The 24711-nt window shown below is 38.2% G+C and overlaps 1 protein-coding gene across 2 annotated transcripts in view; it reads left to right on the top strand.

Annotated features, from left to right (window-relative positions):
• Positions 1-3676: 3676 nt before the first annotated feature.
• Positions 3677-24711, top strand: part of LOC114146139 (cAMP-specific 3',5'-cyclic phosphodiesterase 4B-like) — a 67786-nt gene continuing 46751 nt past the window's right edge. The window contains exons 1-3 of one of the 2 annotated variants that reach the window (XM_028019954.1): positions 3677-3967; positions 9590-9651; positions 22001-22112. In XM_028019954.1, the coding sequence (XP_027875755.1) occupies positions 22071-22112 (42 nt within the window). In that variant the 5' untranslated portion in view covers positions 3677-3967; positions 9590-9651; positions 22001-22070. Of the gene's footprint in view, positions 3968-4453; positions 4590-9589; positions 9652-22000; positions 22113-24711 lie in introns of those variants that run through there. The other variant, XM_028019955.1, reaches the window with a different exon arrangement.

Raw genomic sequence — 24711 nt, 5'->3', positions numbered from 1 at the left:
CATTCATTCATCGTAACTATATAGGAGAAGATTTCTGTCGCGAAACGATAATTTATTTTGTTCTACTTGGAGCAGCTGATATTACACAGCTCCGCAGTGACCTTAAAGCAGACAAATTAATTAGAGTTGACATTTTAAATAGATTTTGGCAAATTATTAGGATTTACCGTGATTAATATGGCTAACTTTCATAATGGGTTTCTGTTATTAGAGCCTTACTTTGAGCATTAGATTCCTAGTAGACGGCTAACGTTTTCTAATTCGTTTTGTTCCGTCACAAACAGAATTGGACTCTTAAAACACAACAACTTTTCTGTAATATCCGTTTCGCTCCAAGAAGCAAGCCGAAGGAATAGCAGTCATTCCTCCATAGAAAGTGTAGTTATCTTTCTAGAAGCTTCTTGCTGCGTTTGTGCCTCCTCCAGCTTCAGTGAAATTCAAAAACGACGACGAGATCTTCTTTCCTCAGTGGCGACTTCCACACTGATGAGTGTTGCTTTCACCCGGGCCTGCCAAAACTGAGGTATGGTAAATCAACTGGTTGGTTACATTCCAACCAGTTAGTTAGTGGTCATTTAAATCACCATCTAATTTCTCTTTCCGTCTCTTCATTTTTGCTTTTTCATTCCAGAATGTCTTTTTATGGAGGTTAAGCTTCTCTATGAGCAGCTGACCCGCGGATGCATGGAACGTGGCAGGGTAGGCTTCAACAAAAGAAGCTAACATCTAATCGCTAACATCTGTTTACTTGGATAAGGGGAGGGGATATTTACACTTACAGGTAGGTAAAGGTAAGAGACTGCTGTGTTTTTGTTTTCTACTGACTCCACGGCAACCTGAATTCGACCGAGTGTGCCAGCCGGATGGCGCTAAGCGTATCGGTAGGCCCGCAGCCGTTGAAGCGGAGTGAATGGGAGCTGCCGGAAGAAGAGTTGACAAAAGGATCACAGTTTTTGTCTTACTGCATATTTTCATAACTAAAATAAGTTACTGTTGCTACAGCAAAAAGACTAGCGCTCAGTAAGTGCCTCTCTTGCAAGTGAACTGAGGTGAAGAAAAGGAGTTTGGAGGAAATCCGTCTGACTTGAATTTTGTAATGAGAAGCTTTGCCTGTCAGACAAGTGCTGGTATGAACATATGCTAAATAATTTACACGGCTTTGAAATATTCAGAAAGCAACATGTAAAAAAAAAAACCAACTCGGCAGCATTCAATTCAAATACAGATCGGCAACCTCTGCGTACAAACCGCCAAACAAAAGAACAATAAAAGCCAACATTATTGTAGACGGGGTTAAAGAGAACTTGATGAAAATCAAGCTGTGAACAACTTGAGTGGTTTAATTACGTCCTCTGGTGATGTGTGTTAGAAAACAACAAACCTTTACCACCATGGAGGACGTAGTTTTTGGGTTTTTATCCACAAACAAAAGGAGGCCCACAGTCTGTGGATAAATTCATGCTTGCATGAATGACATCTGTTCTGCCTGTTGCCTCCTGTAATTGCATTTCGCAAAGGATTGGGCACAGCGGGAATGGTGTTATCATCATCCTGGATACTTTAATATATAATATTTCTGGGTGAAAAATAGCCTTCGGAGGAGATAAATATCTAAAGAAAGCATGTACTATGTGAGACAAAGGAGGGTGTAGGCTCTTAAATTTCCTATTGTCGTCATAGAGATGGTGGGACGTATGTCCAATTTACACAGCCAAGTGGAGCCGGGAGGACAAATGCCAGTGGGCCACCGTAGTTCCTGTAATAATCTCCAAGCATCTCCTCATCAAGTTTTTTTTTTTTTTTTTTGTCATTTAGAAGCAGATAAAGTCCTTCATATCACCACAGTTTAAGAAAATCGTTTTGCTTAAGAAACCAAGTTGGTTAAGTTGATATCGGAAGAACAACTTAAATGTTTTCATCAGTGAGATAGAAACATGTATAAGTTGTTTTCAGATGTACAACACAAAGATCCCAGAGGGATAAAAGGAACCCACAAAGAGAGACTTTAAAAAAATATATATGACAGATTGAATTTCTATTCAGAAAGTGTGAAAAGGACACAGGAGAAAAGAAAAATGAAAAAGAAAAAAAAGACCCAGGGACATCCATTCATCGTTTTTTTTTCCAGGACAGCTGTTGCCTAGCAACAACCAAGGCATCAAAATGACTCCAAAACATGCCTGAATGAGGCCTTGAATGTGGCGCAGCAGAAGTTAGGTGAGACTGTAAATTATATCTCACTGCTGCTGGAGTTTTTGAACACCTTAGCCAGTGTAGAAACAGGCACGGAAAAACAGAAAGTACCCAGTCGTACTTTCTGTAACAAAATGATATTTACCAGATCCTGAAATGATTTAAATCTGATCTCCAAGGTATAAAAACACACAATAGTTCTCTACTGTTATGTGTTGGACAAAGATGAAGCTAAATTTGGAAACTGTGTGTAGGACGTATAGAAGAAAGTACTGCTTCCATAGATTCAGCAATGGCTCATCATAAAGTATGTACTGTCTACCATGATCGAGTCAGGAGTTTTGCCAAGTTAGTTATCTGGTGTATAAAAGATCTGTGTTGATACATTGCCAAATGGGAAACTGTCACTCAGTCTGAGAATGTTTATTAGGTCATTTTCAAGCAGATCCCACAAAGTTTATTCAAAGGTCACTTTGTGGAATGCTCAAAGAAGTTGCAGCTCCTTGGTGTAATCCCGCGTATAACATAAACTTTGAAGTTCATGACAGTACAAGCAGAAAAAGACTGAACAAATATTAATTGTGGAACGATGGCCTTTGGACAGAAGAGATGTTTCATAACCTTTGACAAAAGTCAAACACATCATCGCTAACACCTCTAAAGCTTGGTGGTGGTTTGACGATTTGGGTTTGTGTGGCTGTCACTGTACAGACTAAGCTTCTTGTTCTACAATCAATTACGAGACCACCTGTCTGTCAGGTGAGGGTTCGAAATGTGTAAAAAGGTGCAGACCAACATTCCTGCTCAGTGATGTGATGGAAATGATCACATCAACTTAATGCTGAAAAAAAAGAGAGTTCCAAAAGTTATGGAGTTGAATTGTGGTAATAGTTTTTCATGTACAGGTTCTCTTTTGATTTTTTTTTTGTGTGTGTGGTGTGTGATTTCTTTGTTTTATGATCCAGGCTCTCAGGGCCAGGGTCCGGCAAGTTTTAGATGTGCCCCTGCTTTGACACACCTGGTTCAAATAATCAGGTCATTAACAAGACTCTCAAGAACTTGACTGCACTGATAAGATAAGCCAATTGATTGAGGGTAATTGGACCATGTGAAAGTTACAGGACACTGGCCCTTGAGGTCTGGATTTGAGGATTCATGTTGAGGCTTCAACTGACCCCAACACCAACAACTATTGAAACAGCAGAACGGTTTAGACAGTTTGTTGAAATATGTGGTTGGAGCAGATGTTCTTCTATCAAAGGAAAGTTTCAGGATGTCACTGAAGATGATAGGTGAGTGTTATGAAGCAGACAAGACAACGGAGGAGAAGAGGTTCTTATAGGTGGACGGAGTTTCCTGAGAGGAGGTGAGTCTATCCACAGAGGTTAAGGTTGACTGGTGGTGGTAAGTGGTGGGGGTTTTTTTGTCATGTTTTTTTCCCCTTTTGTCTTCCCTTCCAGATGGAGGAGGAATAGATGAAAGATTGTTGGAGGGTGGATAGGTGGGGGAGTATGGCATATTGGAGGTGAAGAGACTGAGCAGAAGGAGCTTGGAGATTAGTTTTCGAATGAGACTGGACAGCGAGGAGACAGGACGCAGAGATCCAGGAACGAATGAGACAATGACCAAAACAAGTTTCCCACTCACTGAGATGGAATTGTCAGGCCAGTCTTCCTCAGGGGAACCCACTCATCCTGAGCTCCTCTTGATTGTGCTTGGTGAGGTTCATCTGTGGGAGTATATACCTATCTGCCACATTTGGCAAAGATGAGAGGTAAGAATAACACACACACACACACAGCATTGAATGGCTCTGTGCATTTTTAAAATGATCCCTACAAGTGTCTTTTTCTTCTTTTTTTTTTTAACTATCGCAGCATAATTTCCTTTAAAATTGTCATGAATAAAAATGAAATATTCTATTAGATTTTGATACAATAAAGTCACTGGCATAGTTATTTATTCTTGAGGTAAGGTAAGAAAAATCTAAAATCTTTAGTACCGTGATTAGACCGTAAACTATGACTATCAGGAAGGTTTCCAGACAAAGGGCCAGAGGGCTGTTGCTTTCAAACAGACAGATTCATTCCCTTCTGGGTGGAAATCTAATAGAATCAGGCTGGAGTGGAAGTGGGAGAGCGGCCGCACGGGGCGCGCGCGCGATGACAAGCCATTGGTAAAAGGGCTTGGTTAGCTGGGATTTACGTGGTCGCGGTTAAAGCCAATCGATGTGCTCGTGGAGTCGTGAAGGGGAACGAGCGCGAATGGGACAAATGGAACCTGATAAAAGGGGGCGCGTGCCTCGGCAGGCTCGCCGTGGGACGGACCGCGGAGCAGAGAGACAGCAGCTTCGTCGGAGGGAGGACACAAACCACCGATAAGAGGAAATTCATTCGGTAAAGCAGCTCTTAGAAATGTAAATATTTTTGCCTCGCAGAGCTTTTCGTCGAACTTATTATTATGAGCCAAATTGTTGTGTTTTTTTCCTTTTTTTTTTTTTTTTTCGGCCGCCAGCCTGGAGCTCTCGCGACGTTTCTTTGAAGTTTTGACATATTTGCCATCTTCCTAAGTCTTATCCAGAGAAGTCCTACTGTGAAAACGTTAGATTTATGTACAGGGCTTCCGTCATTTGATGCGCAGATAACACTTTTTACAGGAAACATCTTTTGTACCCGTTAATTGCGCAGGTTTGTTGCATTTCTAGGCTGCTGCCCTCCTTATCTTTGTTTCCACTTTGCGGTGAAAGCATCTCTCTTCTTTTCGACAGTTCCGTTTCATTGTGTCACGTTTCAAAGACTTTTCTTAACCGGCGGTAACATGATAATGACATGTTTTTTAGATCGTAGTCAAATGGAGTTAAGTTTGAAGAGTGTCTGAGATGTGTACTTAGGATTTAAGACAGGTAAAGAAGATGCAAAAAGAAACATTTAGGTCAGTGTTGAGCACAGTAAGAGAGGGATTGGCTGCTTTGGTCTTTAAACTGTCTTCTGCCATTAGAGAATCAGTCAGTTTATTTACCAATGAAAGAACAGGCAAATGAGTTTAACCTAAAGGGCACGCTGATAGATAGCTTTAAGTAGGCTGTAAAAGAATAGAATGCCTGAAGTATCTGAATGTATCTGCTTACAGAGTCAGCAGGAAAATCTTTGTTACTTTTTCTTTTAAGTGTTTGCTTGAAACATTTAAAATCTTGACAAACAATACGTCTCGTAACAAATAATTGAACAGCTGCTCTGTTGTTTAAGATTTTGAGGTAAAATGATACTATGTTGCAACACTATGTGAGTGGATGTGTGATTTTTAGGCTATGGTCCTATTTTGTATAACATGCAGAAATATCAATCACAGAGGGCAAATAGGGATTCATAGCTAATACCTGATTATAGTGTTCATCCTATGTTTCTTATCTATTACAATCAATGGAAAAATCAAAAATAGTACAACCTCTTTCACTTGCAAAGTTTCACATCTCAGATGATAAAAAAGAGCATGATAATGTTTTTTACACCTAACCTCAAGAGTACAAAGTCAGTTCCATACTGTTCTCATTAGTAAAAACCATAATGGAAAGTAGATTTGTTCATGTACAGCTCTCTTAAAGTCCCAAAATAGCATTTCACTATGGAATTTGACTGGACTGTTTCTTCATTCAGTTTTTTTAGTGTTGTTTTTTGTGCTGTCCTATTATAGATTTTCCTCAATGTTTGGGATCTTTGTTTTGTTGCATGGTCCAACTTCAGCCACAATTTGACTGTGGCAGCTAGCTCATATAATGATCACTCATATAGAGTGAGCTACATTTAAATTTTATACCCTCAAATGCTTCGGTACTCAGAAAAGTTTGTGGGCCTCCTAACCTGCAGCAGTAAAGCAAGCCCGTCACCCTTTCACCACAACGCTTAAATGTTTCTAAATGTTGTTTTTTTTGCCAATATGCTAAGTTTTGTATTATGTCTTTTGGCTTAAGCATCTTTACTTTTGTCTCATCTGTCCAAGGAACATTATGCAGAAGATGGATAATGATTCTTTTGGATGGAACTTTGCCATCATGTTCTTTTTAAAAGGAAGAGGCTTTGGCAATCCTTACTTTCGCTGTCGTTTTGTCATTGTACTGCCATACCAACCACTGATGCTAACTCCTCAGCAAGGAAATCAGCTACTGGCTGTCTTAAAAATCGCTAGATGACATCATCGCATAATTTACATATTTGATCATATGTGATTCAGAAGAAACCATTGTCTAAGGCAGGGGTGCCCAAAGTCGGTCCTTGAGGGTCAGCATCCTGCATGTTTTAGTTCTCTCCCTAGTGGTAGTATTAACCTCCTCAGCAAGTCAATGTTCTTCTTAGCCCTTCTGATGAGCCATCATTTGATGCAGGTGTGCTAAACCAGAGAGAGAACTAAAACATGCAGGACGCCAGCCCTCGAGGACCTCTGACTTTAGGCACCCCTGGTCTAAGGCAAAAGTGATAAAATACTCTAAACATTAAGAAATGAACTTTATGAAATCATTTAATAATGTCAGTTGAGTAATGTAAATATTCCCTTGATATTATTTGATATCTACCACAACTGTAAATAATAGAAGTAAAAACAATGGGCGAACAAATTAGAGTTAGTAATATTGTTTAGTTTCAGGACTGGTGAGTCTTAAATGTCCAGTCCCTCATTTGAAGGAGCTTCAGTTGAATTCACATTTCTATTAATCAACACAAGCCATTGATTCATGACTGGAAAATTACATTTCCCTCTCTTATGTAAATCAGATTTTTGGACATTCTTCCCACAGATCTCGGCAACAGGTTGCAACTGTTGCTCTGTTTCAAATTAGCTTTACACATCAGAAACTCCGCAGTGTTCCACTTTAAGCCTGCTCCAGAGCTTTTGTGTGGTCTGTGTATGTTGGTGGTGTGACCTCAGCAGATCACTGTGCTTTTAGTCTCATTGTGCGTTGAAACAACACCGCACATCCAGCTGCTTTTCAAAGCGCTTGCCAGACTGATGAGTCAGTGATTGGCTGCTTGGTGGCGTCAATGCTGATGTTATGCTGCCTTCTCTGTCAGGGACTGTTGATGCTTTTGACTTCCTGATGATGTGTACATGGCCTGTCTGTGTCAGGCATTTTGTTGTTTCAGACTGACTGACTGTCAGTCCTGGGAGCCGTGCTGTTCATTCAGCTAACAGTGAATACAGAGAGCATTTTGTCACGTTCTCTTGTTCGTGCGCCTCCTGTAACTGTCAGAGGAAGACTGCTGAAATTGTGCTGCAAATACGTCACATGCAACTCTTGATATTCTCCTTATGGGGACCTTTTCCACCAAACTGTTAGTGGGCTTTTTTTCACCAATGTTTAGAACGAGACGAACCCCGACCCGAACACAGAAAACAAGAGCTATTGTAGTCCCCGTTTGCTGCTGGACCAAAGGAAAAATCTGCTTACGTCAGGAGTTACACAGGGGGGCGGGCTCACAGGGAACAGCAGCCAATGAAAATCTTGTTAAACACCGTTGAGTTTAGCTTCGTATTTTAATCAGTGCTGTTAATTGATTAAAAACTGTAATCAGATTAATCATACTCTAGCGCTGTGATTAATCCCTCTGCACAACTTTGTAAGCTTGAAATGTAAAAAAATAAATAAATAAATCACAGTTTCAAAACATCTTTAACCCTCCTGTTATGTTCCGGGTCAAATTGACCCGTTTTAAAATTTACAAATAAAAAAAAAAAAATAGAAGCATTTTTTTTGCATGAAACGTTTTCTATTTGTCTTAATAGGTGCACTCTAGACATAAGTTGAAAATTTATTCATTTTACACATTTGTACCAAACCCTAGGTCTACTTTTTACATCGATACTGTTCGGGTCAATTTGACCCGGCAGTCAGGTTAAAGTGCAAAAAAAGATTTTAAAATGTCCAATTCTATATGTTTCCTTGCAGCTATGAACCATATTTCACCACACACACACTCACACACAAACACACGCAACCACACACACACAAGCCCACTTTCTCACTACTCTCTTTACTTCACTAGGAAACTGCGAGAAAGCAGGTGTTCACACAACCTTTGACGGGAATCTTTTCTGTTCCTGTGGACAAACTCCACCCACTCTGAGTGACACTCAGCAGAAGTGGATGAAAACATAAATACTCTCTGCATGACTCATTTATCTTGATTTTAATCAGTGGGTCAATTTGACCCAGAACAGTATGTGTGTCTCAAGTTCAATTATAAAGATCACCCTTTGGTAAAAAAAAAAAAGTATAATATAAAATAATTTACCAAAGGTCAACTTCAAGGAAATTATTGTTTTTTTGTGTCTAGGTTTTTTTCAGTGGACATTAAAAATCTAAATTCCATTTTTTATGTCCAAATGAGTAAATGAGTAGGTTGTCGTCATTGATCCTTAATTTCTGAGAAATAATAAAACATCATTGCACAAATATTGATTGAAATGGTTAGTATTGGAGTTAATAATCAGATACAAAAATGTTTTGGAGGAATTTTTTGGTTTCTGACACTATTGCATGATTAAACACTCCCTGGGTCAAATTGACCCACGAACATTTTTGCTGTATCCTAGAAACGAACATAACAGGAGGGTTAAGTAAATCTTATATTGGCGCAAATCAAATGTCTTTATTTTCCAGGTTTTCATATTCATGAAGGTTTAACAGAAGCCGTTTTGTTTCTGATGTTAATTTAGAAATGTGTGCTATGAACTGGTTGTGCTTCGGTGGAAGAATAATTCATCGTAGTAATAAGTCGGCTACATACCGGCTTGTTGTAATGCAAACTACCATCATGGTGTTTTTAAAAGCGAAATTTAGCTGAGCGCTCCACTTTCTCGCTTCACTCATCTTTTCACTTGCGTTTGCGAGTTCGCATTATTGACTGCAGTACAAGACCTCGTGACTTGCTGCTTTAAATAAGGTAACCCTCCGTGGGAGATCAATTTGCATTATATAATAATAATGTGTTAAACATTTTAGATTAATCACATGCCTTAACATTCACAGCCCTAATTTTAGTCAAATTAGGGTTGTGTTATTAGCTTCCATTTTCCATCTATGTAGAGTCATAAAGCATTAGTAATAAATTAAGGTGGAGATATTGAGTCTGATTCTGGGATAAAAAATATTTGTGTTGTTAGAATGTTTCCACGCTCTACAATATTTTACAAAAACAAATAAATTACTGAGACATTCATGGTGCCATAATGATGACCAGTTCTTTTACAGAATCACTTCAAAAGTATCTCTGGCACCAGCCTCTGTTAAGTACTGGAAGCCTTTTGTGAAAAAGCCTGAACAGGATCACAGTTTTACAGTCACTTTTGTTATAGCGTTGTCATTTAATTCCTGGTTATTCTTCTCATATTTTCTGTCATTCAGGTTGGCAGTCTGCTTTCGCAAATTCAGCTTCAGCTTTCATCACTGAGACTACAGCTTCATCTGTAAGTAAATTGACTGCATGGACCAAATGGACTGAACTTATATATATATCACCTTTCCAGCCATGTTAGATGTGTGGATGGAGTGTAAAATCTTTTATGCTGCTAGGAATCGGCCAGCATGTTGCGCTCCAGTAAAATTTTCAGTGTCAAGTCGGAAAAAGAAAAATGTGCTTTAAGATCTAATTGCCTTTAGTTGAAACAGAAGATCTAGAATTCCTGTAAAATGTACTGCTAAGATAAAATATAATTGTTAGTTGTGATAATGCTGTCTGCGACATATATTTATTGTTAAAAATGTAGTTGTTGTTTTTTAAGTAAACAAGCTTATTTCTCATAATGTACCTCTTGGCTGAAAGTGGGTACATTTTGCTTTTGGTTGATTCTCAATTTGAAATCCATGCGGATTAATTCGGCTAAGAATTACCTGACCTCTAGGGAGAAATTATAAAGAATCAAATTTTCATTATAAGGTGGCTAGTTTATCCTTCAGTTTGAACAAGATAATAAAAACATAGAGACATCTCAGAAAAGTCACACACTAGGTTGTGATTCAGCAGAACATTGGGAATTCCACATTCATGATCCCAATAAACACACACTATTCAGATAGAGGGTTCATCAGAAGTGTACAACATTCACTTCAAAGGCATGAATGTTGTACAAAATCCCAGCAGCTTTAGTGGGTAATAGAAACCTTTCTCCTTTAACTTCCCCATCATGACAGTTTTTCACCCAAACAACTACTACTACTCCATTTATTTTTTTGATTTAACATTTTAGATAATTCTAAACCACAACTTAAACTCAACCTACTAGCCAAGTTCTGTCCTTCTAACTTATTTAGTATTTCTTAGTGTCTCTGGGAACGGTAAGTTTGTTTTGCTTGTATCCATAAAGTGCTGACAGATTTCCGCAGTGACAGTGCCTCATCAAATTTCCACTCGGGCCATTGAGTTTGAATGTGGGCTCATATTTCTTTATTTTAAAATGGGTCGGATCAAATTATTGGTTTCGTTGAGCAGAAACGCAGTGACTCACTAACTCCTACAGCTGCCATTTATGTGGCCCTCTTTCCTTTGTTGCAAAAAAGGTCTGGGATGAAATAATTATTTATCTGTGTCATTAAAATGTAGGTGAGGTAAAAATATGAGTGCCTCATGAATCATGTGTAGCTTGGAGTGTAGTGGAGGGCAGTACAAAATACAAAATATTTTTACATAACAGATCAATTCAATTTATTTATACAGCACCAAAACAACCACTTCAATCCAATTAAGCAGGAAGATTTAAAGTCAATTACATCTAATTTGAGCTTACTCAATAAACAATGCCATCCAGTCCAAAGCAGCTTTCTGTCTCAGGACCTTTTGTAAAGCTTGAAATTATTGTTGTTGCTAAGGCCAAGTTTGAATAATGATTTTATTTGCAACTCTAACGTAACAAGCAGCACATGTGACTGCAGAACAGTCCTGGGACATTTGGCCCAGAAGGTTTGGTCTGGCCATGCTCTCTCTCTCGGGCCGTACAGCAGGGCAGTGGGCTCCCTGCATGTGGCCTCCATAGCGACGTCATCTTTCAGCTGCCACAAATCCGGGTGTTGTTTCTCTCCCTCCTCGGCAAAACTCCTCTCAGTCCTTTCGGATCTGAACGGCTCGTTTTTGCTGCGCAGAATGTAAACACACACGCAAACAGAAAGAGAAATATTTCCACTTTGGCCCAGTCCGTCTCGGTCAGGACTGACTGACAGCTACAGGATAGAATTGGTATAAATGCCGTGTTCAGGAATTGTCACATCTACGTTAAAGTTACATTTATTTCAGCGATTCTGTTCTCGGAAAAATACAATATTACATCGGGCCGATAAAAAATGGATTTTGTTACAGAAATGTTGTGGTTCACACGATCACGGGGAAAACTGCTGAGTTAGCAGCGTTTCAGCTCATTGACACCATCAAGGAAGGTCACGTCACAAAAAAGGTCATTGTAAATCAGGGCTCACTATGTGCTGTATCTTGGCATGTTATAGGAAAACATGAGTGTAGACCTGTCATGGCAAGCAATAAATCAATTAATTATATGATAAATTAAAACAAACTCAATAACTTCCATTTGCATGATTCATTATTTTTTACCAAAAACTGCATGACAAGTTTTCAATCTGGTAATTTGATCTCAACTAACTCCTAAGAAGAAATTGTCCTTCTTTTTGAAGGACAATTTTGTTTACAGAAACTTCATAATTCATGTTTTTGTCTGTTTTATTTATTTATTTTGGATATTTAAAATGTCTTCCAATTCCAGTGTTTTATTTTGGATATTTAAAATGTCTTCCAATTCCAGTGTTAAATGTTCATCAGAACTTAAAGTTTCTGTGCCCTCGCATTAGAATTATATTATTTGAAAATGGTCTCAAAATAACAATATTGTAGTTTATCACAATAACTTCTGGGACAGTTTATCTTCCTGCAGAGTTTATCTTGATAGGCCTAGGTGAATGTTTGCAGAGGTTTGCCAAAGCTCTTTCCAGAGGTGACATGAATTTAAGTGGAAAAAATAAGCGAGATAGAGGATCCAGTGTCGGCTTTAGTCAAAAGTTAAGAATGCTGCTGTTGTTTTGGAATGACCTCAGGAATCAGGAATGTTGGTTTGCAAACCACTAATGCAACCGCAAGGTCACGCGCGCACACACACACGCACACACACACACACACACACAGCCTCCTACAGAAAGTAATAGCTGGAATGTAAAGGGTTAAAAACAGACGGATATTAAAATTGTTTTAGATCACATTTCTGATGCGCATCGATCTAAAAGTAGCTGTGAAAGTAGTCTGAAAAGTCTCAACAAGCTGGAATATGTTTGGATATTCCTGTTTTCCCTTATTTAATCTCAGTCCAGCCCAGTCAGTGTAAAGACAGCTGCACGAAGTGCAACCACTGCTCTATGTGTAGGACATGCCTACACAAACAGTGTGGGATGGATGGATAAGATTAGAAAGACCAAGCAGAGAAATCCTCCACTGCATTCCAGCAATGATTTGAATGCATCATTTTGAACATTTATTCCTGGGCTCATTGTGGGGTGATATTAATTGATGCCGTCTTTACAGCCTTTTTGTATTAGTAGTTATATATTTGCAGTTTTTGTGCTGAATAGGTGTTCCACATTATTGTTTTATTGCTGTTTGCAAATATAAACACTGTCATCAGATTAAATACTAATTTATTGTCCAGAAATTTGAACATATAATTAAGGAAATGAATTTATTTCTCCAATTTCCTCAGGGAGTCTTCCCAAGGGATCAATAAAGTACAAGTCTAAGTCTAAGTCTTTTATTCTTATGTAAAAGTAGTTATATATTTGCAATGGTCTGTGGGCCTCTTATAAAGAGCATCTAAGAGACCCAAATTTAAATCTACCGCTAGTAGATTAAAATGTATTTATTTAGGGATGTGAAAATGATTTATATCCTTCTCAGTAATTGATGGTTAAGTCTTCATTGGTTTGACTTAGTCAAACACCTCTTTAAAATTCCCACCATCTTTTTGCCAGTTTCCACTATCATTTCCTAAGGATGCACTGATCCACTTTTTTTACTTCCAATACCGATATCTGAGGTTTAGTATTGAACACTACTGATTGAATACAGAAACACAACTAACTTGGCTTAAAATGTTTCATTTTTTTAAACACAGGTATAAATGTACTGAATTATAAATGTATTTTATACCTCTGCACCAGAACAGAGCACATTTAAATACACTAATAGCTTCACAAACTTGGTCAAACATGTAAAATAACATGTAAAAAATTAGCGCTCTTAGGCTGCATGTTAGAGGTCTCCAGCACCAGTCAAATCAAAGGGCAAAATTACCTTAAATGATTAAATTACCTGTGCAACACAAATGCAGTTCAGCATTGTATGTAGTATTTTCATGGTGTTAAAAAATAAGTGATAAAATATTTAAGCACTGTACATCAATTCTGTCAAAACATCACAAACACAAATATTGCACTTGAGAAAAGCCAAAAAATCAACAACAACAAAAAAACATTACAGTTATTGAATAGGCGACTTCAGGACACCAATTAAATGAAGTAGTGCATTTTAATTTATTGATGATCTACTTAAACCCAAACTGGAAAACATAGTAAAAATAGAAATCCCAACAATGCACTAAGCTTTCGGAACAAGTAGTTTATCATAACAATACATAAAAATAGTTGCTGTTCCTAAGGTTTCACTCCCATTCAAATCGAAGTTGTTGCTGTCTTGTGATCTATTGTACTTACTTCCCAATTCAGCAGTGAAACAGGAAGGGAGTTTATGAAAGTACACACAGAATAAAATCTGCGTTTCACTGAGAGGAGAGGCAATTGGTAAGTTGGATCAGTTCATTATCTTGTCATTTACCTTTGATATAATTTTATCTTCTTTCATTTTTAAATTGGATCTTGTAAATCGTTTTTCTGTTGTGTGTGTGTGTGTGTCATAATTGTAACACACACAGCTTGTTGAAAGGCCTTACCGCTGGATGTGAGTGAATTTTGATGTTATAACACTGACGCACAGAATGTCTTTTATGACAACAGAGGTGCCTTTGTTTGGGTATTTAGACCTTTAAATGTATGACAATGATTAACTGACCCTGCACAGATCTCCATTGTATAGTTGTGCTATGTGACAGATTCATGAGTTAGTTGGGTACATTCTGTTTCTGCAGTCTACCCTTTTTATACATTTTGACATCCTAGTATTGAAACATAGATAATTAAATATCAATTACATGTAGCTTCTGACTGAATAAGTGTAAACATGTACAGATTAACAGGAGTTAATCTAATGTACTCTGGCTAGCTGGATGAAATTTATTTGATAGTACATTAGATAAACTGATCTGTCTGAGCACTGACTGACAATAAATTGGACTTTTAGTGTTTTATCTCCGTTAGGATTAACACAAAACAATAATTAGAAAAATTTGGTCTGATGAAACTATAATTAAAGGGTTTGACCATATTGACTAGTGTTATATTTGGAGGAAAAAAGGGGAAAAGTACTAGAGCACCATCCCAACTGTACAGGGTAGACTCATGCCATGAGGAAGATTTACAGCAACAAAGGACTGATGCACATCATCAAATATCATAAACATTATGCGGAAATGTTGACGAAACATCTCAAAACATCACTCTGGTAGATGAAGCCAGGGGGAATTAAATGGGATTTCCAAATGGAAAATGATCCTAATTAGTTACGAAGTTGCCAAAGAACAACAATGTCAATGTTTTAGAGTGTCCATTAAAGCCCTTATGCCAGTGACATGGAAAATATGTCTGCAGAGCTGTGCGTGTGGGGGTGTGCGGGCGTGTGTGTGTGCGTGTGTGTGTGTGCATGATTGCAAGGCAGCCTACAAACCTGACTTGGTTATAAAGGCCAGGAGGAATTGGCCAGAATTCAATCAAACTGATGTCAGAAGTTTATAGAAGGAAGTTTGAAAGGCAACTAAATATAAAAAAAAATGTCTGTCAACTTCTGAAATTGAAGACAATTGTTAAATTATGTAAAAAACATTTCTGGAATAAATAAATAGTTAGATCTAGAGTAATGTCAGACAGCTGATTATGCCTTTTCTATTCATTCAACGTAAATATCTGGTTTCACCTTTGTCTGCTGAAGTGTCTCATGATTTGTCCAGTGAGCCTAATCGATATATTAACATCAAATCATGTTTCATACAGTAAATCTGTACTTTTTACAAGCTTTTAGTGGTAAATGTTTAGTCTTACAAATTGACATTCAGTGAATTTACATTTTATTGTACGGTACCTTAAAAACTGTCATCATTGAGCCTCCATTGCTGAGTGGAATATGTAGCTAAATGAGTTTCAGTTAATTGTTTTTGCATTGTCCTTGAGATGTAAATTGTGCAGAACATCTCAGTTTCCTCTTCATGAATAGAAGCTCTGGCACAATAAGTCCTAATGTACAGTAAAACGTTCAATTCCTTTGTAGCAGGAACTAATCGCCGTATATCTGCAGCTGCAGCCAATCATCAGGGAGGGGGCTTTTTGAAGAGGAAGCAAAGATGAGAAGTCATTTCAACTATATCCCTATAAAACAGCAAACCTTTGTATACCAGTCTGAATGCAGTCATTTTCTCAGGCTATACTGTCCACATTCATTGCAGAGCTAATAGCAGAGTCTTAACAATTTCTCTTCAGGTCACCTTTAATTGAGTTATTAGAAATAAATTAGAGATAATGTTGATCACAGTGGCGTAGCAAGCTTTACAAAAGTAGGGATGTGAGTTAACTGCGAAGGAAAACATATCAAATGCACATGCCACGATGTCCAAGTGTGTTCCCTTGTATTTTTCTTAAATCCTGCAGTTTTGCTTTGTAATTTCTGCCACTTCATGGTGTACCTTGACGTGTCGGTTTTGTTTTCATCCAAGGAATAGCTTTAAGTTGTGAACACAGTTGTTTGCGTTTCAACAAAGTGGTTCATGTATGAAACACACATGAAATTTCATGCTTTTCTTTGGTCCTGAGGATCAGGAACAGGCTTTCAACACCACAAATTACTGTTCACGTAGATAGACATATGCGCTCACATCAGTTTCACCGCACACTCTGATGGGTCACACAAAGACAACGCCACATAGGTGATTTATTATTATTTTCTTTTTAGCAAACTGCATGAAAAGTGGAAGTTTTAAAAACACCCACATGGTTTTAGATGTTTTAAGCGCATTAGCATTACTAAAAGCAAGAATTAGTTTAAGAAATATCATTGTTTTCACTGGTTGTTTCCATGAAAGAAAGTGGTTCCTTTGACCAATCAAAGAGATGGAGCTGAGGTAGCATTTGCTTCTTTGAGAGATAAATTAGATTTTATTTCTCATTTCTCACAAAAATGATAAATAAATCCCACAGGAAGAGATGTTTCTATGAAAACATTAACACATTAGCACTGGAGCTAGTTGCATGGAAAAGACCCTCTGTTAATAGTTCTCATTGGTGACAAGAATTTAAACATCACTGTTTGGGATTCTTCCTAAGGTTGAAGCCGAAACAGTATTACTGCAAGGGGGGTGAAGAATATCGTCTTGACTGAAGCTTGAAACGTTTAATTGTATGTTGTGGGTAAGTTCTCGATAAGTGGTCTCTTTGAGGTTCAGAGTACTCCCCTGGTTACCTATTATAAAACTCAGTAAGGCTGTATACACAGTCTTACTTTTTGAGCGTTTTTTTTTTTTCTTCTTTTTTTGTAGTTTGTAAGCTGATCAGGTGTTCATGGTCTCAGATGGCAAGAACACACAGTGACCTGATGGACCTTTTCCTGAAATATTTATAGTTCTCAAAAATGAAGGTTTACATCTGTCTTTGCAGGGCATTACAGGACCTCACCACTCACCAGGACCTCTGATCATTTACCTCATTGAAAGATCACTTTACCTTAACTGTGACAGATTTCCATTTAGCATGTTGGACAAATTAATACTGTGCCTTAGTGTATTTTCAAAATATTAATCAATGTTAAAGAAATTCTCTTTCTCTCTCGTGAAAAACATTGAAATACATCCATCTTCTATTGTATTATCATCCCCCGACCTTTAATTTTAACTAAGAAATTTTAAAAAATGCGAGATCATTTTTTTAATCTTACAAAGTCATGTGCCACACCTACTGGCACTCCTATGAATTTGTATGAAAATAAATGAAGCGTTTTAATTTGCACTTTTTAAGAATTTGTCAGTGTTGAGGAATTTTTAAATAATTAGATGTGTTTTCTTGGGTTACAAATACAAAGCGACTTAGATGCCCATTTTTATTAGACAGTTTTTACAACGGTGAAAAACAGGAGAACATATTATTCAAGTAAAGAAGATGTGTGTTAGGCAGCATAAATCTAGGTAGAAAGTACCTTCTTGTTTAAATTTGCCCATATATACAGTCAGCAATATAAGTGAAGAGGATGGCGTAAAATGTAAATCAAAGCTTGCTAAAGAAAAATTACATAACTTTTTTTTCTATTAAAAAAACGTTTTAGCTACATTTATTTACTTTTTAAACTTTGAATATACCTTCTACTTTGTGTGCAAGATAGAAAGGCATACTCTTCTCCAAGAAGGCCATTACTATAATGAACACAATGTGGCCACTCTCCAAATTTAGAGGGCAGCAATTTGACTAAGTGGGTGTGGGAGCTGAAGACCTAACCACAAGAACTGTCAGTCTGAGAAAGTAATATCTTAGCTTCTAATATAATGTAAACTACTATAATATCTAAGCAATCTGTCTTGCCTGCTAGACCGTAATGAGGATTGGGCGGAGGGGCTTGGATGTGACATTGTATTAAAGCTGCAGTCAATATTAGTTGAGAGTGAAAGTCCAAACACAGAAAGAGGAAGTGGATATTTGATCATTTTCCAAACAAACCTTGAAAATTAAACTGAACCCTTTTGGTTAAACTTTATATGTTGTCACCTTCCTAAAATAATGGCTTGTCATTTTTTTTGCCTGTAAATGATGTAGGTTAAAAAAATCACTTTTGGCAAAAAAGGACAAGTCATTATTTTTGGAAGGTGACAATATTGAACCTTCATTTTATATATTTAAAATGTCACAATGTATAATTACAGTCAATTCGGAAATGTATTCTTTTTACGGGTCATTTTCTTTCATAATAAAACTTGGTCACCTTGATCTTTCTAAACATCTAAAATTATTTTGGGTTAGGTTAGGGTTTGAGTAAGATTATCCAGGTTGCTGTATATTATGCTATGTTTTGTGGTGATGCCGTTTCAAAGCAATGCTGTCATGCTAAGCAAACTCCGTTTACTGTAGAGTATGTTCATTTCCTTCTTATTTCAAAAATCCTTCTCAATCTCAATGTAAACAGTAATAACATTCCTTGTCAAACATTTTAACAATATGCTATATGAAATATGTGATGCGTTAAGTCAGTCTTTTTTCCCCTCCCATCATTAATACTTTAAAACCGAATTCAGATCCACCACATATATAACCTGCAGATCCACCTACTTATTTTTCAGAGAGAGGGGTCTATGGGTTATTGAATGCAGTAGTCGAACTGAGAATTGGATTGCAATGAAATAAAAACAAACAGCTATTGACTACATGTAGAAAATCCTTTCGACATGTCTTATGGAATTATTGAAGAAGCAAGTTGAATTTAAAGATTGAACAATTCCTCCAAACGTCTTCCACCTGGTGTGGCTCCGCTGTTCATGTTATTAACCATCAGCAGTTTTAGATCCTAAATAAAGCTAAATACCTGTATGATTTTTCTTTTGCCATCTTAGCTATTATGCTAACCAGCTAGAGATAGCTAGCTGTCTATGTCAGGAAGGAGGAAGCAGCTGTAACATTACACACAGCTGCATGTTTTGGAGGCTGAGAGCAAAGTTCTTTAGTTTCCAGGAGATAAACGATCTTTTGCAATTAAACAGCTTCATTTGCAATCGCAGCAAAGACATGAACCACAAGGCAGGGCCTGCCAGGCAGGGCTGATGTGGATGGAACTCAGCTGGGGTCAATACGGACATGGAAAACATTGATACGTTTCTGTCACATTGATTAGTCACTCATGTCTGCCTTGTGGTAATTTTCCGTCGACTCTGGTTGTTTTGTTATTGATGAGGGTACAGCCACTGCCTCCAGAGCTGGCTGACCAATGACAGAAGATTGACCTCAGGCAACACAGACCATGCTGCTTAAGATGCAGCTCTCTTAACACTGAGGTATTGTTATAGTGAGAAAATTGCATGTCTTGTGCAAATGTTTTATTTATACCCTCTCTCCTATTTCTTTCATCCATAGTTTTTTCTTTTAGTTTTCTATTAGAGGGTCATGGCCACCTCAATGCTGGCAATTTAAAATTGGCCGTGTCTGAATCAGCACTGACTGCAGTTAATTCTGTGGGATGCATGAATATCCGTTTCAAACTGTGTGGCTTTGTCATTTGAATACTTCCTGCTATTGTAGAGATTTTCATTCATAATAATTTTTTGTCTCTGATTCTAAATATTGTATATTACCGTTAAAAAAAGAAGCTTATAAAAAACGTTTTCTCCCTCATCTCTTCCACACTTTTTCTCTCTACCTTAGTTTTTTCTTTTACAGAGCTCTCACTTAGACAACTTTCTTCTGAAAGCTGAACCTCCTGCTTGCTTGCTTCATTGCAGATTGCTCTCATTAGCACCACTTTAGAGTTCCCTGCCATTTCAGATGTTCGCATCAGATTGAAAGATTCCCTCTGCACCGAGGGGTGATGCCTCATCCTTCTGTGCCCTTTTAATTCTTACAAACTCACTCCAACACTTCCAGATAGTTGATCTTAAATACTCTGTAAACACTCTACTTTAATTACAGTGGGATAGACAAGAGTTAGGGATGATAACCCAACTGAGCCTTACTTTTTAATGAGCGCACACAAATCAGGGCACTGCTGATATGTGTGTCTGTGTGTGTGTGTGGTTTTTACCTGGCTGGTCTCAGCTACCTAACATTATGTGTGGGAAAGTATCTATTATAATTTTGTAACGGTTTGACCTGGAGATATAGATTCAACTTATTCTGATCATTTTGTAAGATACAAGAAGGGCGCTGGGAACAGCAGCTGTGCCACACAATTGGAAGGTTTTGGGTTCTATTCCAACACATGTTCTATTCCTCTCTGCCACATGTTAAGGCACTTAGTCCCAGGTTGCCAGCAGATCTGTGTGTCAGTCTATGAATGTGTGTGGGTTTGTTTGTTATTACAGGCTGTAGAACAAATCGCTTTTAGTGGTTAGTTCATGAATTCAGTCCATTAAAATAAGATGTATGAGAAAGTGGTCAAACTATTATTTAAAGCTGCAGTATGTAATTTTTATAAGTGTATTTTTTAACACATTTTTTTTTAAAGTTGTATGTCATGACAGCATGGTAAGAGACAGATAATCTGAAAAAAATCAAGCTCCTTTTCTCCCAGTGCTACGTAGTAACAACCAATCAGAACCAGAAGGAGGGTCTTAGCGCTGTCAATCATGCTTATGTGCAGACAACTTACAGGGAGAACCCCTCACCTGGACAAATCAGTGTGGCAGGATTTGAGCGGAAACCCACCTTCAACTTCAACACCTGCTCCGCCAAAGAAAAATAAAAAAGCAGCTGGAACCAAACGGCTCCACTGACCCCGCTCCCAAGGACAAAGCGACCAGCCCGAGCCTCAAAACATTCTGACTCCGTGGGAATCCCACTGAAAAACAGATTTTCTGCACTTCAGCCTGAGCCTCTGAGTGAAACCTCGCCTTCAAATATCAACAATGAGGCAAGGGCAACACATCCACCCCCCAAAGGACAAAGCGACCATCAGGAAAACAAAAGGCATGCCAAAAGTGCTTATTGTTGGTGATGAGGCAGTAAATGGAATCAGCCAAGTTTGTAATGCCAAGAAAACGAGAGTGATTTCTTTCGACACTGTATCTGATTTAACTCACAAAGTACTCTCTCTAGGGGCGTGCTGTGGTGGCGCAGGGGGTTAGCACGCCCCACGTTTGGAGGCCTTAGTCCTCGACGTGGACGTCGTGGGTTCGACTCCCGGTCCCGACAACCTTTGCCGCATGTCTTTCCCCCTCTCCTCACCCTCCTACCTGTCTGCCTACTGTCGAAAAATACGAGCCACTAGTGCCGCAAAAACTCTTCGGAGTCTCACTAAAACCAGGAAGATGGAGCACATAACATCAGTTTTAAAGTCGCTACACTGGCTCCCTGTAGTTCAAATAATAGACTTTAAAATACTGTTGTTAGTTTACAAATCACTGTACGGCTTTGCACCACAATACATTAAAGATCTGCTGTTGTTGTATCAACCTTCCAGAACCTCTCAGGTCTTCCGGTTCTGCTCTGCTCTGCATCCCCAGAACCAAACGAGGAGAAGCAGCTTTCAGAATCTATGCACCACAAATCTGAAACAAACTTCCAGAAAACTGTAAAACAGCTGAAACACTGACTTCCTTTAAATCTCGACTAAAAACCCACCTGTTTATGATTGTATTTGAAATGTAATCAATTACAAATTTATTGATGGAACTTGACTTAATGTAATGTTTTGATTGTTGATTCTATGTTGCATCACTTTGTGTTTTTGTTTGTTATGATGTAAAGCAGTTTGACATGCCTTGCTGATGAAATGTGCTATACAAATAAAATTTGATTGATTGATGTGAATTGTGCTTCATAAATGCACTTGGCCTTGCCTTATAACTTTAAATATCCAGATATACACAGATTTTGTAACCTTGTGTGTGCCTTCCTTTCTCTGTCTCCCGTTTGCAGTACTGCTGTAGCTTTTCAAAGCTGGACAGAGAAGAGGTGACAAAGGGAGTCTGATTAAGAGTCCCTCAAGATGAAGAAAAGCAGAAGTGCTCATGGAGTTGCACCCGGTGAGGTAAGTGCCGAATTTTCCAACCGTTCATCTGATTTTCTGTCCTTGTATTTGTTGGATTTGTGGGGGTTTTTTTCTCATTTGAATTTCTGCCCTTCACCTTTCACACACTGATGACACACTTTCTGAAAATGCTACACACCCCTACCCATCCGCTTTGCTCCTGAGCAAAAAGACACAATGTGGTGTAGCAGAAAAACACAGCGGCAGTTTGGCACAACGTGTCCAGAAGGTGGTTTGTGACTCATTAACAGATGACTGTACTATTCACAACAGACCGTTATTCAGCAGGACACACTGCAGAGAGGGACAGAAGAGGGCGTGTGTGTTGGGGTGTACATTCATATTTTAGGATGGAGTGTTATTTCTGTGTATAAGCAATTGCATAGTATGCATACTTCTAAATAAGCCAGAGCATAATAAGAGTAAACACAGTGCTCTGCAGGAAACATTCAGATCATAGACTGATTGGAAATATGGATAAAAGGAAAAAAGGACAAAAAATGTGACAGAGTGGGCCATCTGTTTCTCCTCTACACAACTGGTGTTTATTACTGGCAGGAAAGCCAGATCGCTTACTTTGACATCCTCCAAATGGAGCTAGAGGACAGGCCAGACCCTGATGATGAAAGTGTCCCTTCTGCGACTGGCCTCCCTCTGCTCCTCTCCACTCATACCACAGCATATCTTAATCAATATTTAACAAACAGAACACAATAAATTCTTGTTTTGGGGTTTTTTACACCTAAAAGAAATGTGAAGAAATTAAAGATATTAAAATGAGGTTGAACTGCAATTATCCTAATTATCAGAATTTGGTGGGGCGTATTGGTGATAGGATCCTGGAACGGATGGAGACATTAATGTAAAGATCCAATGGGCTCTGCTAACCTCACATAGCAAGGTTTGGTTAGACTAAAGGACATACATCTGCACTGCCTTAGGGGCTGTATTATGTGTATTCCAGGCACATAGTGCCATTTTATAGCCCAATAAAGTAACTATATTAACTTCAGTTGATACAAAAAGGCTATATGTATCAAATATGACTTTAAGGAAATTTTGCTTTAAAATTGGGCCTCTGTTTCTTTAAAAACTCCTGCTCTTCCTGAAACTCTGTCTTCAGGAAATCGTCACAATATTTTTTCCTCCATCAACACTTTCACCACATTTTCACCAGAGTTTCACTGAGAAGTAGCTCCTGTAAAGAGCTCAGCAGATGAGCAGTTCCAACAGGTGTTTGCTAATTGCTGCTGGCTAGTCTGAAGGAGCTGAGTGAGGGAGTCACGGGAGGAGGGCTGATCTGTGAGGCATAAACACTGAAGCATGGAAACGGCAGCTCAGAGGAGGAGCTGAGCCTCGAAGGAGCCAGGTCCGTTTTGCATAGCTGAATGTTATGGAGATTAAAGGATTTCTCAGATATCAAGTCAACACTCCAGGTATGCTTTTGATGAGGAAATAACATTCTGTAAAGCTCATAAAAAGTTTAATTTTATAATACTGCCTCTTTAAAAATAGGCAATTAATAATCTTTTAAAGCCATAGAACAATAGCGACAGATCGGTTAATGAAGCGTGCACTTTGAAAAATCTTTGGCAAACCTTCACACCAGAAACAATTTGTTATAAATTAGTCTCCTTTCAACAGATCATCCCTTCATAACATGATCCACTCATCAATAAACAAATAAATAATGAATTAGCAACTGTAGTTCTGATGCATAGAATAACCACAGGACTCCTTAATTCATGTATAATTAGGGGTAGAAACCAGGTCTCATATGATGATGAAAATATTTCTCATCACTGTAACATTTTCCTCAAGAAGCGCTATTTATTTATTCATTTACAGTTAACTTGATGAGCAAGCACTAACATGGCTGTACACTATGTTGGCTAACAGCGTTATAGCTTGCACCTCCTTGAGTTGAGTGCATCGCTAAACCTTGGTGTACAATTTCATTCAGATGCAAATCAGCAGGCTTTATTACTTGAGTTATTTGCACGAACTGAGACTACCTACCCGCATTTTCTCTCTCTTCTACATCAAACAAAATTCTTGAGATTTCATCTTCCACCTTTCAATGAGATTCTACTTCTTGAATCTTTAAACCGTGAGTTCAATAATCACCCGAGAGTTCAGTCACCGCGCAGAGCTGTTAGATGCTGTCGCACACCTACCTCATTTATGAAGGCTGCCTTCAAAAAGCTTTCCTAGAAGCGCCTCGGAGACAGCAGACTTTTTTTTCTGTGCCAAGAAACCCTTTTTATTATCACAGAGTGTAGCTGTTCCAACTTTCTGCAAGGTTCATTGTTTTCCCCCCATTTAAACGGCCTTTTATAAGACATACTGCAGATTTAAGCTTTTTACTGCAACATAACTGATGCATGATCTCATATGTCAGACAGAACTTTACACTGGGAGTAAAGCAGTTGAATATTAAAATGCAAATTGGACAGAGTAGATATCATAGAGCATTAGAATCTCATGTCTTGAAGTCTGATATTGGTATTAAATAGCTAAAATTATTTAGTAGCGAAACATCAAAAGCCCTGAATTATTGACAAGGGATGGCTGCCTTTAATATTGATTTGACAAGAGC

This window comes from Xiphophorus couchianus, chromosome 6 (assembly GCF_001444195.1).
Source record: "Xiphophorus couchianus chromosome 6, X_couchianus-1.0, whole genome shotgun sequence".
Classification (NCBI taxonomy): domain Eukaryota; kingdom Metazoa; phylum Chordata; class Actinopteri; order Cyprinodontiformes; family Poeciliidae; genus Xiphophorus; species Xiphophorus couchianus.
Note: the sequence above shows the minus strand (reverse complement) of the source record. Positions and strands in the feature narration are given on the sequence as shown.